General features: G+C 33.3%; 1 protein-coding gene and 1 long non-coding RNA gene across 2 annotated transcripts in view; both read right to left on the bottom strand.

Annotated features, from left to right (window-relative positions):
- Positions 1–119: 119 nt before the first annotated feature.
- On the bottom strand, positions 120–15,362 carry LOC133194071 (ligand-gated ion channel 4-like). The gene is made up of 8 exons (XM_061330017.1): positions 14,954–15,362; positions 13,535–13,606; positions 12,094–12,242; positions 10,723–10,767; positions 6,986–7,095; positions 6,122–6,660; positions 2,340–2,530; positions 120–705 (listed from the first exon to the last, which is right to left on the bottom strand). The coding sequence occupies exons 2-8, from the start codon at positions 13,602–13,604 to the stop codon at positions 358–360; spliced, it is 1,452 nt and encodes a 483-aa protein (XP_061186001.1). The 5' UTR covers positions 13,605–13,606; positions 14,954–15,362; the 3' UTR covers positions 120–357.
- LOC133194072 (uncharacterized) overlaps positions 120–20,810 on the bottom strand; it is a 110,714-nt gene continuing 90,023 nt past the window's right edge. Inside the window, exon 2 of the long non-coding RNA XR_009722038.1 lies at positions 120–168. This is a non-coding gene — a long non-coding RNA (uncharacterized LOC133194072). The remainder of the gene's footprint in view (positions 169–20,810) is intronic.

Here is a 20,810-nt window from a genome sequence, read left to right as displayed (position 1 = left end):
CCATTGCGCCACGCGAAACGACAGTGATGTGATGCAATGAACAAAATACATGTACATTACTTATGGGGCATTTTTCTTTGTCAAACGTAGCTAAATGGAAAATTCCCATACACTACAACTGAAAACAAATCAATTTTATTCATCACAAAGCAAAGATCAATTCAGATACTGAAAAATAAAAACAAAATTATTGAATAACTATTCAAAATGTTGGTTCTGAAACTAGTTCCTCTAGTTAAAACAATATGTATATCATATGTTACACTGTATACTAGAATATCAAAAAAATTGACTCGTTAAAAAAATTCTATTTTCAAACCGGTATATGTTTTATTTTATTTTAGCAATCGCTGTGGTTTACTCATCCTTATTAACCGGGTGTGAATATTTACTTCCGGGAACTAACAATGACAAGGTAGAACATATAACAATGATAATGAACAGGACAAGGAGTAACCTGTCAATCACTAGGGCTAACTGTTGCCATTCATTCTTGATGACGTCACGCCTATCTTGTTCAGCCATTCGCTGATCATTTCGGTCGATAGTCTTGTTAACTCGTTGTAATATCCTTGTGAATTCTTTATGACATGGGTCATCTGGCTCTGTTTTCTGCATGAGTCTAGGGGACATTCCTCCACCACCGTTTGATGCAGGCGGTGGCTCGCTGTCGTAAATAATATATCTCGGAGAGGGAACTTGTTCCTGTTTAAATAGAATTATTTGAATTTTTTTAAATATCATGTTCCCATACACATTTTACAGCAACTATTTAAGATTTACTAAGATATTAAGCAGCAGCACTTTTCAAGTAAAGGAATGTTTCCGTTATGCATATCTAAAAAATGGTCATGATGTATAAAGTGTATGCCCTTGCGAAAAGAGATTTAATGAAGCACCTAGCCGTAAAACATGCGAACCCTGTACAAAAAACAGGGCAGAATTAATTCAATACATTCTCTCGATAGTTTTTAAATGATGACACTAAACAAAGGTTTCAGATTTAATAGTCTATCTAAGATATGCAAATAATATTCTCTTTAGTAATAAAATGCATTTTTCTCTGTGAAAAAAAATTACTTGATCTGCCTCTGACTGCACATAAAATGCGTCAAATTTTACCATGATGTCACAGTAAGCATTTTCAGATTAATTTAGGCCCCGCCCCTTTATGCAGCCTTACCAGAGCTGCGCATTATTTGGGCGGGGGGAGGGGGGCTAATGATCTTGGGTTTCGTTGATCTCTCATACTCACATCCCAGTGAACAATAACTCTGTCAACGTAACGGTTCATGAACTCTTTTGAATATACGAGTTACCAAAAAGTTACGTTCTCACGAACCATTAAAATTTTGGTTGCTCAGGAACATTCATGCATTATAACGAATTATAACGAATCCACATTATTTACATTTCCAACTGTCTTCTCCGTGATAACTCTTTGAAAGTTAGGTGTGTTGATTTCTCGACATTGCTTACTGACTGTATGCATGAAATATATGGAGATAACGAACAGTATTCAAGCTCAAAAGTCCATAAAACAATACAAAATAGGAGCAGAGCAAACACGGACCTCCAAACATCAGAGGTGGGATCAGGTGCCATGGAGGAGTGAGCATCCCCTGCCGACCGGTCACACCATGTGAAAGGTCAAGTGCATGTCAATCTCTCGCAGTTGTCTTTGTGTCTGACGTCACTGAGCGGGAACTATGGAAATTTACATTGAATGCCTCGTGTATTTTTAAATCTATTGCACAGTATTTTTATATGAATTTTACATTTCTTTTTCACATATATATGTAAATATAAGGAATCACTGTCTAAGTTGTTGGGTATGCCGGGGACATCAAAGACAGTAGGACACGTCGGATAATAACGCCCATTATGCAAATTATCTCTCGCAGCTGTCTTTGTGTCTGACGTCAGTGAAAAAAAACGCTCATTATGCAAATTATCTCACGTTTCCAACAATCGCTGATGCTCTGGCACACCAAACAAATACTCAATAAGTATTCACAATATGCAGATACTTCCTTATGATGAATGGCTTACTGTAGCTGTACCTTTCCTCAGACATTTTGTCGTGTGGATTTTTCTTAAGCCAAAATTTAAAAAAACCTTCTGTTATCCTTCCAATGCATAAATGTACACTAACTTATATTTCATAAGAAAGCTTTTAAAAGACCCTTTCCTCTCTATATATTTTAACTATGAATTATTTTTCTTGGTTGGGACTTGACCCGTCATTTGATCATACCTGTATATGAATCTCTCCTATACAAGGACGCTCTGGTTGAAAATGAAAAGTTATATTTAAGTTTAGCATAAGGGCACCTTACCATTCCTTCTTCAGGAGCGACTGGTAAATCAATCTTGAGAAAAAGCATCCTGGCTACAATTCCAAAGAAAACACGTTTGAGGCAGTAAGGAACTTTATGACCACGTAATCCCTTGTGATGGACGTTCAGAGTGAAGACATTGAGCGCTGTTGATAGGGAAATAAGGGCAATGGACATGCCATAATAAAGTCCTGAAATGAGTATTGAGAAGAAGGATTTAATGGTATTATTTGCTTTTTTTATCCACATTATTGAATTGCTACAGGGCTCTAATTGGCGACTAATTCAGTCGCCATGGCGCCTAAAATTTTTGATTGGCGCCTAAAAATTTTTTATAAGTCGACAAATTGGCGACCATTTTAAATTGACTTGGCGATCGTCGAATTCCGGAAATTTTCACATTTATAACAATTTTTCTGAAAAAGCGAAAAGAAATTTAAAAGAAGAGGAAATTATTTTTAGCAATGGACATGTCGTGTTTTCTTAGGCATGTCATGGGTTCCTTTATTCTATTAACTTTTAAAGTTGGTGCCTTAGAAAAATGGCCTGGCGACTAAAAATTTGCATTGGCGACTTAATTTTTTTGATAAGGCGCCAGCTGGCGCCGAAATTTTAGAGGCCACTTAGAGGTCTGTGCTAGGTACATGTACATGTAGTTCAATATTCCTTCCATAGATTTCTGTTAACGAGTGCATTACTAAATATAAGAGTTGCCTCTAGCGTATTATGTACCCGATTTGTTTTAGGCTTATTTTAATTCCATCAAAATATTAAAATATAATGTAGATAGTTTCTTAGTTTGGATCTGTGTTTCTTGGTAGACTTTTGTAATTGCTTTGAATGGAAACGTATAATTTTTTTTTACGATTTTTCATTTTAAATATTTTTTGCTGTGTAGTGATATATTCAAACACTTTAGATGCATTTGTATTGGACTTTTGCGAGAAGCACTGACTTTTACATTCGACGGCTTACTTTGACATTTAAACGTGTTATGTACGGAGGTACGGAATTGATATTAGATTAGAAAACCTTACTAGTGGTTATAGGTATGTTGTTAGGGGCACTTGCATGATTTATAGGTATGCAATCAACACAAGAGATGATGAGAGGCAGAATAACATACTTAAAATATGTTATTCGTAAGGGGTAGTATCTCCTTTCAATCTCATTTTATGAAGAAATCAAATAAAAAAGAAACAACATTTCGGAATGAAAACTTGGCAGTAGTTGGTCAAATGGGAAGGGAGAGGGGTTAGTATAGGGTGTTTCGTCTTCTCCTCCCTAGACAATGTAATATGTGCTTTGAAATGACCAATTATTATCGTTAATTAACTGTTAAGCTAAATATTTACATCGCAAAAGAGCTGCCGTATAGTGTCCCAGTGTAAAAGTAAGACGTCGATTGTAAAAGTCAGTTCTTCTCGCAAAAGTCCATTAGTGCATTAATAGGTTAGCACTTATTTTAATTGATGCACTTCTTAGTGTCAGACTGTACGTACATGTATATAAATTCAGCTAAAATAATTGCATTTTCAGCAATCACCTTCCTTAAGAAATAAATAACAGTGTTGAAAAGTATTGTTAACACGTAATTGTTGGTAGTTCACTTTATCACGACCGGCATTCCCATATGATTTGAATGCGTGTAAACCAAGTGCATCACTCATTAACTTTTAAACATTGTGATTAATTAGTAGAGGCGAATACACAAGTAGAATTATTACACCAACGACTCGTTGTACTGTAGACTGAACGATATGCCAGGCTGACCTACAGTTTATAAACTTTCAAGCGTTGAGAAACCTCCGAAGTGAACATTTAAAATTCTGATGTCCAGTATAAGTTCAAGAAAACGATATGTGCTTGTGAAACACTGATGTTACCGTATGGCAGGTCATGGAGAAGGTTTAAGTTTCTCAAAATGAAATGCAAGTCGATCTCCAAGGTCAAGGTCAAGAGATAATAAAAGTTGATACGAAAAGAGAGGTCTTGTCACAAGGAATGCATCTGTAATATTTGAAATATTCAGAAATTATAATCAAAGTTTAATTTTGTAAAAGTAGGTCAAACTCCATGTTTAACGTCATGAAGTAAAAAAAGAAAATCTTGGTACTTAAGAAAGAGTCATGTCACAAGAAATAAACACGTGAAAAATGACAGTCATAGCACCAACCTTTCAAAATCATGGCCAAGGATTAAGTTTTTTTCAAAATTAGATTGAACTCCAAGGTTTAAGGTCAAAATGGTTTGGTACTCAAGGAAAGGTCTTGTCACAAGGAATATACATGTGAAGTATTAAGCCCTAGCTCCAACCATTCAAAACAAGACCAAGGTTAAAGATTTCCAAAAGAAAGTAAATCTCTAATGTTTAAAAGTTAAAATTATTGGTACTCAAGGAAAGGTCTTGTCACAAAAAAATACACATGTGAAATATGAAATCCCTAGCACCAACTGTTTATGGACAAGGTAAAAGTTTTTAAAAAGTTTGTCAAATTCCAAGGTTAAGGTCAAATGTAAACAGATCTGCACCCAAGGAAACGTCTTTAACAATGAATACACATTTGACTAATGAAAGCAATAGTACTAACCGTTCGAAAGTTATGGCCAAGTAAAGTTTGAAAAGTGGGAAAGCTTCAAGGTCAAATATGTTGGTACCAGAAGAAAGATCTTATCACAAGGAATACGAGGGGTGATCAAAAAATTCGCGAACTAATTGAATAACTCCCTTAAAAGACATAAAATGATGTTTCAGTGTTTATTATTTTTGAAAGTAGTCCTCTCCGATTTTAATGCACATCTGCCACCGTTCTGCCCATGCGCGAATCACGTGATCCAGGCAGTAACGTGACATGCCCCGTAGCAATCTGTTCGAAGAAGCTAGAAGATTTTTCCGAGTCTTGTATTTCTTACCATGCAATTTATTTTTTATAACAAGAACAGTCCAGAAAATGACAGAAATGTCAGAAATGGCCAAATCTCGGCAATAGCATGGGTGGATAAGGATATCCCTTCCCACAATTAGTATGGTGACCCATCACAACCCGAGTTCTCTGTCTCGGGAGCGTCGTTTTTCCAATGTGGATAAAGTATGGCGGCCTTCTTTTTATCATATCTCATATATTATTGTTAAGATATTCAACCATTTTTCTAATTGTAACTTGACGACGTTTCATAACAAATTGCTCAACTAAGGACACATCTTTTTCCCGGCTTCCTTTCGCTGGGCAACATAACAAACATCATTTTTAACCATCTCCCTGCCTTCACTAAAATAATCAATCCAATTAATGATTGAACGTCTGGTAAGTCTTTTGTCTTTATAAACCTTGTACAAATTATCATCTTCTACTGCAATAGAATTTCCAAGATATACGTTAAACTTTACAGCCGTTCGTTACTCGAGTACGAAGTCAACCATTTTTTGTCACAAGTGACCTACATATTGACGTCATTTTCACATTGTGACGTCAAAAACACGGAGCAAAACATTATTTAACATGTTTTATTTATAGAACATGTGTATGATTATATGTATGCCAAATTTCATTCTGATCTGAATTGTGGTTTTGTAAAATATAGAGATAGTTCGCGAACTTTTTGATCACCCCTCGTACATTGTGAAATATGAAAGCCATAGCTTTAACCAATCAAAAGTTATGACCAAGGTTACAGTTAAACAGACAGACAGAGAAAAAATTAAATGCCCCCGAGTCTTCGACTTCGGGGGCATAAAAATAATTGCAAATATAAATTCATATTAACTTAATGGATATTATTACCAATAAGGGGAACAATGTCCGACACCGGTGGTAAAATATCTGCTACAATCATCAAGAAGACGGTCATAGATAGAAGTGTTGTTATCCCCAGTGATATCTTCTCTCCTGAGTCATTGGGCATGTAGAAACCCAACAGCGCCACCATTGTTATCAAAATACACGGCATCACCATATTAAACAAGTAAAACAGTGGTTTGCGTTGAAAAACCAGGGTGTAGGTAATAAATACGTAGGGCTCAGGACAACACGTGAAAATAACCACGTGACGTTTGAAACTGAATTCTAGAATCTCAAACTCTGAGCTATTCACATAGTTTGTCAAATCGCCCACTTTTGCTTCGTTTCTTATGTCCATTTGATAAGCATCGAAGGTCCACGATGCAAAATTCATAGAACAATTCTGTACGTCAAACGGAAAATATCGAACGTCGATAGAACAGGAACTTTTGAAAATCCACATGGATAACCACGTGACACTTCCGGTCTCCGATACGATGACATTAGTGCTGACTGAGGATTGCGCTTTTCCAACATCTGCACTGTTGAGAAAAGAATTTCAATATCATCTAGCTTTTCATTTGTTCAAAATACATTAATGACACGTATTACAAAAATCTGAGCTCTCTCTAAAGAAATTTATTTTGTGGCAGATCGAATTTCTGGGTGCATTTGTTAAAAGGACCCTTTTCACTGCTTTTTGTGTAATAACAGGTAAAAATTATGTTAAAGAAACATGATTCTTAATAATAAATCAAATCAAGAGTATTTTTTTTTAATTTTGATTTAATAACCATAAGATGGAAATTCTTTCTTTCTTTGCAGGTTAAAGTGAAAATTTCAAATGGTACTTTTTCTTAAACTCACTTGTCATAAAGAAGGATATCCGGACGCCATACTTGGTCATATGGCAGTCTAATCACTTTAATCCCTCCATATTTCCGTGGAACCCAACTCAACATATTGTCCATCCAATTCTAAAAAAAGAGTAAATGAAAAGCGGACCTTCGATTTGAATAATCCTTTTAGTTTCATATAAAGTACCCAAAATATATTCTCAGCCTGTTATGATTTTCCAGTGCAAAGTACGTATTTATACAGCTCAATAGCTAATCTAAAAGAAACTTTGTGATGGTACATTTTGTTTCCCTTTACATATTGTCGCCGGCAACAGTATGTCATACCCTTACCATGGCCGTAGGCACGGGGGGATAATATATGCTTGTGTCCCCTTAATGAAAACGTCTGATGACCTTAGTTTGCTTGTTAAAAGGAATTTTTGGTAGTTGATAGTAACCCCCCCCCCAACTGAAAAGGAATGACTACCCCCCCTCCCCCCGCCAACTAAAATTGCTTACATGTATAACACCATCGACAGTATGTGCCGAGACGGGTGTGTTGGTATATATTTCTGTCCTAATCATATTACTGTATCGTCGGCGACAATACACTGTATGCACCAACCTCACTGCACAAATTGTTGCCCATCGAAACATACTATCACCAGATAAACAAGCAATCTGAGAGTATTGCATTAGCAATACTAGTCCCCTACCGGCAAGTGTAATCTGGTTCCCGTTAAGAATTGAAAATGCCATAATTCCATCAAAAATTAATTAAGTGGGACGAAATGAAAACTTGATCTATAACTAATCAAGGTAAAGCCACATACCAAAAATCAGCTCAACAACATCTACAAGCGTTTAGAAGAAATTTGCAAAAAACCCTTAAAAATTGAAAAGGCCGTAATTCCGTCAAAAATCAATGAAGCGGAACGAAATGCAAACTTGATCTGTAACTCATCAAGATACACTCACATACCAAAAATCAGCTCAATATCTGCAAGCGTTTAAGAAAAAAATGCGGAAAACCAAGTGGGACAGACAGAGGGACAGCTGGACAGACAGACAGACAGACGGACAGACAGACTCAGAGGAAACCTATAGTCCCCTCCGGTTTCACCGGTAGGGGACTAAAAATTATACACGCACAAGTTGTCGCCAGAGACCGTGACCCAGTAGGTATTGCTTAATTTTTTTGCTTTGAGAACTAAACTGGTGTGAAAATCACACTGAGTTGTTAATAGGCATATTTCATGAAGTGCAAAATATCGCTATAGTCTGAGTATCTCTGTGTATATTGATATGCGTATGTTTTAATTACACAAAATTAGTATTCAAATCTAAAATTATATCTCCAGTTTTCGGGAGATTTCATGTTCACTAAAATAAAAATCAATGTATTTAATACACAACCGGCATTATTTTATTCTAATGAAGCAGCTGCAATGAAATGATTTCATAAAAAGTCAAGTTGCCCTGTGAAAAGGAAGAACTGCTTTCCCTGATCCCAAATAAAACATTCTTCAAACAATATTTTTAAAGAAAACATTTGCAAATGTTCACAGCATATATCATCTCCGGCCACAATATCTTCCAATATGTACGGTATATTTCATCGCCGATTCTAAAGGAAGAATAAAAAGTTCGGTGTCAATAATTACCTATGTCGTAGTCGGTGTCAATAATTACCTATGTCGTAGTCGGTGTCAATAATTACCTATGTCGTAGTCGGTGTCAATAATTACCTATGTCGTAGTCGGTGTCAATAATTACCTATGTCGTAGTCGGTGTCAATAATTACCTATGTCGTAGTCGTGGCGACAAAATATGAAGAAAAAGACAAAATGTGCCGCCAAAAGCTTGCTCTGGATAATTTTTTTCGTCCTACTGCGATCGGACAGAGGGAGCTTTTTGATATTTATATACATTTTTATTTTATCACTCTCCCTATATACACATTGCAGCTTGTATTAAATAGCATTACATGTATTTCATTACGGGTGCTACATTGGACTTTATTTGACAACTGTTCGTTAAAACTTTGATTTGTCTTTAGAGAAAATGCAATCCAACCTAACAAACTATTTTTCGATTAAAATACCACTTTCCACTTTACTTACGCGTTTTAATATGCACAGAAATTCTCAAACTACTGTGCTTAAGCGTGCTTCATGACAATGCCTACGTGAAAGGTCTGTGTCATTTCGCTAATGGCATTCACAAAAAAAGAAAAGAAAAAAAAAAGAAAAAAAAAGAATTTCCTTAAGTAACCATAACTGTGGGGTAACAGTATACAGCGTACACACATATTGTCGCCAGCGAAAGACCGATCCTGACTCAAATCCTCTCAGATAAGAAAGACTTCTACTAATTCTTTTTCGAGTGATGCAAGAAAAATGAAAACAAAATAAAGAATAAATAAACATACTTAATAAAGATACACAGTTTCCTACAAAATTGTGAAGTTATTTTATTAAATATTTGAAGAGCGTTTTGATCGGCACATGACAATGACTTAAGTTTGGAAATCAATGGAGGGAATCTATTTATATATTTTAAGTCAATTTGAAACATTTTTTATTTTCCCTATTTAAGTAATATTTCTAAAGAGCATTTGATATCTTTATCCCCCCCCCCCATTAAAGTTTTTCTACCTAATTCATACAAGAAAAGAATGGACCGGTAGTAAATTTGAACATGTCATAGATGTTGATTAAAAGAATGAACTGCACTGCAGTACATTGGCTGCTCAAATTATTCATCACAAACGGTTGATCTTTTTCAAATATGTGTTTCAAATGTACATGTACATGTATTTAGAATAAAAATGCTATGGAAATTTACATATGAATGAGTTAGGTTACGGAGAAAATACTAAGATATAGTTTCCCTTTATTATATAAAGTAAAACAAAAGACAAAAAAAAATTTTTTGATTTTTTTTTTGGCAAAAAATCTAAATGAATCGACGATGTAAACCAGTTGTTTATTATCTTAAATTTCATATGTATTTGAAGTAAATTTTATTGATAAGGTAAATGAGAAATAAAAATAAACCGCGCCTCTAGCTATATAGATACGTAGGAATAATTAATCGACATCAACATAGTGAAAAAGTAGTTGTTTTTCATAGATTCTGTGTAAATGTTAAATAAACATTGTCTCTTACTTTTTATTGATAAGCAAAAGGATAAATTAAACTGCTGTTCACCTTCACAGAATTATTTTATCATCAGACATGATTAGTGTGGTAAAGAAATGCTATGTACAATATAAACAAAATCAAACAAAAAAGTTTGTCAAAGGGAAATGGGAATTAATAAATTAAGATAGATTTACAACATCCTGGTTATCAAAAGCATTATATCACTTTATTCCTTCTGGTACATTGAACATAGCACTATCATTTTCTTTTTTGGCACTGATGTGAAAACGTGGGGCTTTTTAAAAAAGAACTTAATTAGCATTAAAGATATAATATATTGTAACGTGCAGAAAGTGACGCACACAAATGTGTCAATTTCAGTAAGGTTCTTTCTTGCTTCTTTTATCTTTCTGATTGTGTTAATCCGATTGCTGTCGATATGTTTTATTCTTCTTTGCCAAATTTGTCTTCGAATTAGAGACTATTTTTCGTTAATGAACTGAGTAATCGTAACATTGCGCTCTTTGAAATGTTTTTTCGACATCGATACATGTTATAGTGCACCTGTCTGGAAACTTGCATTAGAACGCTTAATGTCGAAACCTACTGGAAACTTACCAAGTGTAGCCAACAATTGGTTGTAATTATCTGATTCTTTTCATCCTACAAAATACAGAGTACTAAATCAGCATAATATCTGTCTCTAAGTAAAGATATATATTTTGAAAATCTTTCTCTTTCTTCTTAAAAGCTTCAAAGAAAACCATTTTCTATTTTTATGTCAGTTTGATGCTTCAGAAACAGTGTCATTGTATAAGTATACGGCAAATGTGAATTACGATCAACCAAAAAAGAAAGCGTCGTCTATTAAAGACAACATTATATCAGGTTATTAAAGCATTCGAATCATGAATTAGACATGAAGAAGATACAATAATTTTTATGGGGTTTCCTCTCTCACTGAAACATATGCAACTAAATCAACCCCCAGATCACGGTCTTTGTTTCCAATGCAGCGTTAACGTTGTCACTGTTGGGTTGTCACTTTAACTTTGGAACTGCGTGATTTGTAGGTGGTTCTGGACTGTTCAAGCCTTAAAAGTGAGAATCTATAGAAAAGTAATCCTTAGCTATAAACTCCAGGTCTAAAGACACAGAGATAATTTATTGTCTCTATATTTCTGGATGGATTCATTTTTCTCTTTAAAGTAATTATATATAATTGATTTAAAGTTTCTTTTAAGTTCCATGTGTTTTTTTTTTCATTAACTATTTTTTATGCTCAGATGTTGAGCAGGGAGTAAAATTACAGGGCAAAACTATCCTAATGATGTTAGATACTGTAAAAACCTTACAAAGGTATACGTTTACTACCTAAGCCAGAGTATCGATTTTGTTCATTGTCTTTGATTTAAGGCCTCTTAAGTAAAGAAACATTTAATTTGACCTAAACACATTCGTCGTATTCGCAATCTTCCCAGGTTATGTGGCATCCACAAGTTTTGCAAATTATTAACGGGAAAAGTAGACATCTTGCGTCAACGAGCAGTATATATATTTTGTAGAAAATTGGGCCGAAAAAAAAATATATTTTCCTCTTACTTTCTTTGCCTGACAAGGCTTAAAGAATAAAGTTACCTTGACTTTCAATTGAATAATATAGAAAAAAAATTTAGTTGGTCAAAGCATGATCTAATGATAATGCTAAATTCCTGAAGAAGAAAAAACATACACATGCCTAATACATGTGAAACTTGTCTAATCCGGATGTTGTGTATTCCGAAATCTTGCCTAATACGGTGTAAACTTCAATTCTGTTTCAGTTATTTCATTTCTTTAAAATGTTGTCTTATCCGGAATGTTATCTAATTCGACCAATTTGATTGGAACCAGTGGTGACAGGATTAGACAAGTTTTACTGTATATACTTATGTATACATTGTTTATTACTTGAAAAATGCTATAATATAAATAATGAATACTTCGTACCACATCTATGATCTGCGCCAGAGCAACGCTGAAGTTTATTGTCGTAGGAAGGGTGTAATTGATGGAGGGGCGGATCCGTTTATCATATCTGACCATGATATCTCTTATTAGACGGAACTCGTTTTCATCAGCTCTCGCTGAGAGAAACACTAAAATGAAATAGCATTATTTATTACATTTTTAACAGTGAAATACTATGAGCTAAAATTGAATAAAAGTGATATTCTGTCACAGTGTGAAAGGATATCAAAGTGATATTCTGCCACAGTGTAAAAGGATTTCAAAGTAAGTAATCATTAATTTCTGGCTTATCATAAGATAGAGATGGTAAATAAACCATCTTGATAGAGACTAAAAAAGAAAATTTCTTCCCAAATTGGTTGCTAAAATTCTAAAATCCATGTTATAATGTTTTCAATCTCATAATTGCTAAGCTATGACATCTCAGCTGCTGAACTACATGTAAGACGTCACAGCCTACGACACTGTGTTGGAGAAAGACAGGAGCAAAGAGAAATCAAAGAAAATGTAATAAACAGAAAATTCAATGTTTTGTAGTTGGATATGGACCACTCGTAAAATTTACGAGTGAGACAAGATTTTTTTTTTATATTTTCACTCGTGTTTCGCATTCGTGAAAATATAAAAGAAATTCTGTCCTACTCGTAAAATAAATTCCATATCCAACTACAAAACATTGAATATCCTCTCTCTCTCTCTCTCTATATTTAACAGCAAAAAGACATTGCAAGGTTGCACATTTTTAAGCAAGGAAAGACAACTCTAGAAATTATCATCCACATTAATTAATTAGGCTTAAAGAGCTCTTGTCGATTAATATTATGAAAGATGAATTGGGATATAAGACAAGTTCGAAGGAGATTCGTTAATTTAGACAAATCAAGATTGTCCTATCTCCAAGGAACAATTATTGTCTTTTTAAAAAATTGTAAATAGAAGCATAAAAATATTTTAATGGACATATGTTGCTTTGCAAAAATACCATATGCTATCTACATCTCACTAAAACGAATACATGTACCAGTTGAGATATATATAAGCGATATAAAATAATAATAAAATAAAAACCAATATAATTATTTATATGAAAACGAAAGTCGCTGTAGCCATTTACTTTACATATGTCATCAGAAAATACAATTCCAAATTTATTTTATGAAGTCTTATTGACAAGCTCCTGATTATTTAAAAAATGAAAATATGAGTTTATGGAGATACTTATTTAATTTTTCTTGAAAATATTTTGCTTTGACTTATATATATATTTTCTCTTTATGTAGGGCTTTAAATTTTTCTGACATATTATCTGAAGTTAATACAAAGTATAAGTAAGAGGCACCATTTTTATTGACAAATAAAAACACAATAGTTTTTTTTTTTTTTTTTTTTTTTTAACAAAATCAAATTACAAACAGATTACCTTTAAATAAGCAGCAGAGGAAGACACAATATGAAACCAAACCCTTGTTATTCTGCAAAAATGTCTCCATACCTGTTAAACGGGAAAAAAAAATAGGTAAAAAGTTAGTAACTTATTCGAGAGAAAGAGTATATTTGAATTAGCGCTGCCTAACTATGGAAGACACGTACGTGCATTTATATTAGAAAAAGTAGATAAAAAAAGAATACTAAAACCATTCTTATTTATATGATTATTTTAAATCTCCTCAAAATCACCTTAGAATAAACTATTTTAGCGAAAGCGACAGTTATCTGTGCTCCACTATTCATTAGTGTCAGACGTTTTTGCATTTGTTTGCGACAGAATGAACTTAATTCTAAGAGAAGCAATAGAGAGATCCCATGATTCTTAAGTTGAACTTCAATTGAATGGTCTATTTCGGTAACGATTTTCAGTTTGCTCGAGTTTATTGAATTCAGGCATTTTGCTTTGTGTGCGTTTCTCCAAGCAGTTAACGAATCTGGGAAAGTAAGAATCCGAGAGGAAAACAATTTCCTGATGTGATTTTTTGCCGGATCTTTCACAAATGAACCCTGATAATTATTTCACCATTTAAAGTGATTCACAGTCACATAGTCACAAAGGATATAAAAAAAATTCTAAAACTGGAAAATCAAAAGAAAAAAAAACAAGTTAACGTCTACTTTTTTTGGACAAATTGTTCTTTTACGGAAGGAAGGATTTAATATATTTATGCTTGTACTTTGTTGAACTGGCGGTATACTAATTACGGTTTATATCGATATCTATGATAATTGATAAAATGTAAGATTAAAAAAGTTACTGCATACAAATGCTAAATCGACTATTATAGAATGAATGTCGATATGTCACATTTGGTCGTACAAAACATCCACATGCCTGGTAATAGATAAACTGGCAAACCGATTGCTAATGTACATGTACATAGGAATAAGTCGATTGTTTCGTTACCATTGGACTTAAGACTCTCTCAGCGGTATCAAATACTAGGCTCATATTGTTCTGCTTTCTAGAATTCTGCGACAATATCAATTCATGTATATTGCGTAATTAATTGATTTCTTATTTACTATATATAAACAGGGTATAAAGATAAATAACCGTCTAGCAATAGTTTCTATCGAATTTACGAACGAAGCTGCATTTAAAAAATACTTATTTCTTCTTTGCCATCTTTCTTTTACAATTCTCTATAATTAAATAAAAGGTCACATCAACTTTTTTTTCATTTGGAGCTAATGATATGACTTAGAATTAACGTAAATATTCTTCTGTTAATGATTTAAAAAAAAAGGATGAAAAGAATTATATAGTAAGTGTATAAGAAAACAAAATTAATTTTTATATCTATTAAACTAGAAGTAACTGAAATTATTAAGTAAAATTATCACTTACTTCATCTATACACAGTCTTTCAATTTCCGATATGTAGAAAAAACATTTGAATTTGTAAAGTACAGTATTTAGGCAAGTTCCTCTCGGCAAATTTTAGATTAGTTTTTTTTCTCTCTAATCCATATCCTTAATTTATCTTTCTCAGGGCACCTGGTGTCCACCATCGCTGATTTACACGCTTAATTTATCAATTTTCCATTTCATTCTTCCCTTTTTATAAACATTTTAGTCTCCGCTTTTCTTGCTTGGGTAAAACTGAAAGAAAATACGTTTAGATTAGCAACAGATTGTATAGAACCGCCCCAGCTTCGCTAATGTGTCGATATTTTACTTCTTCATTATCAGGGACCCAAAGTTAGAAGAACAAAACATATTTCATTGTAATCTTGGGTTACCCATTACATCTGTTGCGGACCAACAAAAAGCGAAGCTGTTATTATTTGATAATCGGGCGCTATTGTTGATAATTCAATAACAACGTGTTCTGTAATTACATTAAACAATATATATTTTTGTACTTTTCTTTCAGCCAATGAACAATCAGACAGTGTTTTCGATGACGCAATATTTCTGCGCGGCGATTTGGTAGAAAAAAAAATTATATTGAAAGAAATGAAACAAAATGTCCTTGCTGGTAAATTTATTGCTGAAGTGGGTTTACATGCAAGGAGTCATTGATTATTTTGTATATCTAAGCTCTCATTAGCTGTGAAGGCTCCCAGTGTGCATCTTATTCCCTTGAATATATTTTAAGCTTTACGATTTTATATCTAGTGAGGTAAACAACACTTAATTTAAATCTATAAGATATTACTGAAGAGAAAATTTAACTCATTTTACTCATTGTACATATTGAAGAATTTCCACAAATCAAACAAACCTTTTTAAAGTCACATTTCTATTCGATACGTAAATTCTTTTAACATATGCATGCTTTTTTTAATTTAATCAGTATTTTATTATGTAAAGTTTTATTATATATATATATATATATATATATATATATATATATATATATAGAGAGAGAGAGAGAGAGAGAGAGAGAGAGAGAGAGAGAGAGAGAGAGAGAGAGAGAGAGAGAGAGAGAGAGAGAGAGAATTATCTTTTCTTTTACAGTTTTGTTCACCGTTTCAATTACCAACCACAGTATACTGGTCATTTCCTCTTTGATCTTGATATCCTTTGTACAGTTCGTTGGAACTTGATACTGGGAGTATCTTAATTAACTATAAAGATTTAGTTCTCTTCGCACAAAGACAAGCAATGTGTATTTTTCTGAATATACAAAGGGTGAGGATCATATTAAAAAATAATTTAATGAAATGTTTTTATGATGAGCAACTGAATATCATGAGGTCGTAGAGAATAAGCAAGAAATATAACAAATGTTTTCGTTAGTCCATTTTTCCTTGCCATGTTTTATTTAATTAGAAGCCAAAACTAAAAAAAATTTCTTCATTAAGAAAGGCCAGCATAAATATCTTTGTTAAATTGCACATATCTACCTTTATCATATTTTAGCAAAATGTGAAGGTAATCGAAAGTTCTGGATAATAACTATTAAATAGGCTAACAGCTACTATAGTAAGGTAATACAGTACTTATAGTACTATAGTTTCTATAGTAAGGGTATGGAGAAAAACAGAACTATTCGAGATACTTAATTAGAAAGAAGACTATAAGCAGAGAGTGCAGTTCGACATTAACAGTCTGGATTCATTGTTTTTCTGTAATTACATTTATGAGGAAAAAAGCAAAAGATTGGGAGGATAAAGAACGCATCAAAGTCTACGAGTGTCGTCTGCTAAGAGATTGGTGTCGTCTGCCCAGAGATTGGTGTCGTTTGGCGTAAGAGCCAATGTCGACGATCTTTATAAATTGAATGTTATATTGATTTCTTCCAAAGACAGAAAATACTTTGTCTAAATGTGAAAATACATTCCCTAAATCATCGTAAATTTTATTTTGGTTTCTCAGATTAAAAGGAAATCCATGTTTGTAAGCAGATTAAAGCGATATAAATGTGTTATATTTTTACAGACGGAATGTATTTTATTAAGGGATTAGCAACTAAGTATCTGTTGATCTTACGTTAATAAGTAATCAATAGACTTGAAAAGGCTTAATAATTTATCTTCTTTACAAATGGTCGGCGAATTTTTTGCCTGTTTGATTTTTTTTATCATTAACATGCATGGACAGCGTGTGAATGAAATTATTCAAAAAAAAAAAAAAAAAAAAAAAAAAAAAAAAAAAAAAAAATCTGCAAGGTATAAGAGAGACACATAGTCGCATGATTAACAGGTTTTGTTAGTATATATGGAAAAATATTTAAAATCATCAATATTTTTTTAATTATTATTATGTCATATAAATTTTGAGAGGTGCTTTGACGATGAACATTTATATACATGTTTTATGACCTTACGATACTTTCTTTTCATATAAATTTCAGTTGTGTGGTTAATATTGATGCATTATTCTGTTACCGGTTGGAACATCACACTCGACCTTTGCCGCCAGCCGAGATAAAACCAAGCGCGGATCCCCCCTCTAGATCTGCGAATGAAAACATTGCCTCGACTTGAAGGAAAAGGACGAGTGATGTTCTTGACTTGACGGAAAAGGCCCTGGGGATGCTCCGATTGTTCCATTAATTGTCTACAAGCTAAGTGTTAAAAAGATAGATGAGCTAGCGCGAGAGCCATTATATAATACAGAAATAAATATCTGGACCACTGATTCTTTTTGTTGAACGGATTAATTGTTAATAAGAGGACGCAGTGGTGCATTCGTGGTGTGTGTGTGTGTTGGGGGTGGGTGGGTGTTTAGGTCTCAGTTCAGAATGGTGAAACTCGAGTGGGCTTCACGTCGGCAATGGCATCACTGTGCTTTAAGTGTTCTGTAAGTCAGTGTAATTTGAATATATTGGGGTTAAAAATACAATTAAATTAAAAATACAATTGATAAAAAATACAATTATTTTGAGAGATTGGTAAAACTAATGAACACCTAGTTTAAAATATTCAATTGTAGCACTATTTAGTAGTAACCGCATCTTCTGCGGGATTTTCCGGCAACTCAGAAAATAATTTCCGAGCTAGCCAGAAAGATCCTGGAAGTCAGCAATTCTACAAGACGCTTGGCATTCTCCGTAAATATCCGCTGAGCAGCTCGTAGGAAATTTACGGAGTGTGAATAATTTCAAAAATATCTGTACAGGCTTGGCATAAAAGGACCGATGTTACTCACACCCGTCCTCCCCCGACTCCGCACACACAAATACACAAATAGATTTTTCACTTATGTATATAAATAAATCTTGTATATATTTAGCTGTTATGTACAGAATATTTTAAAATAAAGTCTAATTCAATGTTTCAAAAGCATAAATAGTAAAGACTGGGTTATTTTTTCTTATTTGAACTTTTACATTTAAATTTCCTTGTAAAACGTTAAATGAATTCCGCATAGAATTTACATGCCACATGTACTTCGATCCGAAAAAAGGAAAAATGGCAGTTATCAGTGGAAAACCGATGCAATGATGGATGAAATCCCTCAAACATATTTGCTTTTCATGGATAGTTTTTTGTGTGTCTTTTAAGAATGATAAAACCAGTGGTTCATGGTTGCAACATTGATTAAGTGAAATCCAATTCCCCCTCTCCTTTCCCATGCACTCAGCTCTCGCCATTTTTCAAACTCATTTAAACCCTATTTTAAATTGTACATGTTTTTAGAGTTCCGATTTTTATTCCGACTTCTTATATCTTTATCGCTGACAATTAGCCCAAATCTAAATGTGTTCCCTTCACTTCCGTTTTAAAGTCCCATTATTAAAGATAAAAAAAACCGCCCAACTTATCCGTTAATAATCAAGAGAGTTCAATTAAACGTGTTTACTAATCTACCCTTTTGTCAAAGCTAATCGTGATTTTAAGCTGTCTTCGGATACTACGGACACCACAGTGCAAAAGTGGGGGGTGCTTTTTTTTTTTAATTATTGAATAGTGCTTCGCACTTGACCACCCCATTTGTATGTACGATAGAGAACACGTCTCGTTCTCTAAATAATGCTTATTTTACTTGCACATGACCATGCACATGACCTTCCAAGAGAAAATAAGATGTATTTGATCTATACCGCACAAAAATAGATCAAGAAATTGAAAAAAATAATTACAAATGGTTATGAGTATTTTAATCCCTCTTCGACTGCAATCAAATGCAAACAATAAAGAAAGAAGGCAATGTTTGCTTCATGAGTTTGTTTCAATTAATCATTGAATTATACAATTATTGCTGTTTTATTTTTAGTCAATACGATGATTTACATTTAGCCACACTGGAAATATAATATTCATCTTGTCCTTAGGGCTCGATGAATACTGTACTTCTCAGACAGCTAATTCATTTTGACCTAAAAAAAATTAGCAATAATTGTTTTAGTATTTCATTGGGCAGACACTAAATCAGTGTTAAAATAAGCTGAACAGTGTGCAAAATTTCGTACTAATTAAGGCATGTACATTATCAAATAGAAGTGTACACGCACATTATCAAATAGTTCTAATAAAAAAATGTACTTCTTTAAACGTCATATGCCAGTATTTATTTATTGATGAGATTTCAGTCTTCAGTCATCGTATATTTATTCTTTCATGGTTATTTTCCTTTTTTTGTGTTTGATAATGCTTCTTGTTGCTCTCAAGATTAATGGAAAAAAGAAGTTCAACTTCTCGCAATGTTTATTTTACTCCAGCATAGTGCGGGAGAGATTTCTCATTGATTTATTTAAAAGTTCATTTGAAAAAGCTATATAGGAGATTAACGGCCCAACGTTTCTTGCCGATTTCTGAAAGACATAGACATTGCTTAGAGTTATTGCGTGCCATCTTACAGGCCTGAAAGCAATGGCAAACTGTCTCCGGGGCCATAAAACTTAGACGAGCTTACTTTTGATCTCAGTCTCACTTTTACAAAAGGAATAAATAAAGGAATAGATAGTGGAAAAGTGAGACTGAGATCAAAAGTAAGCTCGTCTAAGTTTTACTAAGTAGAACAAAATTTCATAATCATGATTGTAAGACAAAACTGAAAACTATGAAAAAACTGAAGATAACCAAAATTTATCATTAATTCTTTAAACAAAACAAATTGTAAAAAGGGCAAAAACATGCACCCCTTGAAAAGTAGATGTGTGGGAGGGGAGGGGGTTACCTAGGAGGAATAAGTATCCCCCTGTTGGCTAATCATATCCGCCATGAGCCCTATGTACGGATCAGGAAAGAGAAATAATCCGGAGTCAAGATAAGTATAGAAACATTTACTTAACAATTGGTACATGTATGAAGTAAATCGGTCAACATAGGACTCATCTATAGCTATAGAATGTATTTGCAAACATGAACTATTATACATTTTTTTTCTTCAATAAAATTATTTATCATTGCTTGCTTTAATTTGAAATTTTCAAAGATCGAAGACATTTTGGTTTCATTTAATTATTAAAAGAAAAAATTAAAATTATTCCAAGTTCACATTTTAGAACATTTTAGGTCAGTATTATAGAAAGACATCGGCAATGCATTTTTAATGCAGGAGTAAAATAGTCTTTCAATCAATAACCAGTAGAAGACAGATTTCAATGTGCCCACCCCTCTGCGACCCGTACACTGAAGATATTTGTGCTTGAAGAAAGGTAACTCTTGACAACACAATGTTCAAGCGTAATCCTTTTTGTTAAATAGCAAAAAACTAAAAAGCCTTGATAAAACTTGTATTTTATTTCTATTTCTTTGCAGAGTTACACGTTGACCAAAGTTTTTCACATGCATACAGAAAAGAAGTTAAG

The sequence above is a fragment of the Saccostrea echinata genome, unplaced genomic scaffold (assembly GCF_033153115.1).
Source record: "Saccostrea echinata isolate AGI-Se365-2 ecotype Australia unplaced genomic scaffold, CSIRO_AGI_Sech_v1 ptg000028l, whole genome shotgun sequence".
Lineage (NCBI taxonomy): Eukaryota > Metazoa > Mollusca > Bivalvia > Ostreida > Ostreidae > Saccostrea > Saccostrea echinata.
The sequence above is the reverse complement of the archived record's forward strand: the minus strand, read 5'-3'. Positions and strand labels throughout refer to the sequence as shown.

Excerpts from the sequence above, each read along its gene's own strand:
- LOC133194071 (XM_061330017.1), bottom strand. The coding sequence starts at position 13,604 with ATGGAGACATTTTTGCAGAATAACAAGGGTTTGGTTTCATATTGTGTC. Across the intron at positions 10,768-12,093 it reads TGGCGCAGATCATAGATGTG|GATGAAAAGAATCAGATAAT; the intron begins GTACGAAGTATT and ends TGTATTTTGTAG. Across the intron at positions 7,096-10,722 it reads CCAATTGTTGGCTACACTTG|AATTGGATGGACAATATGTT; the intron begins GTAAGTTTCCAG and ends CTCTTTTTTTAG.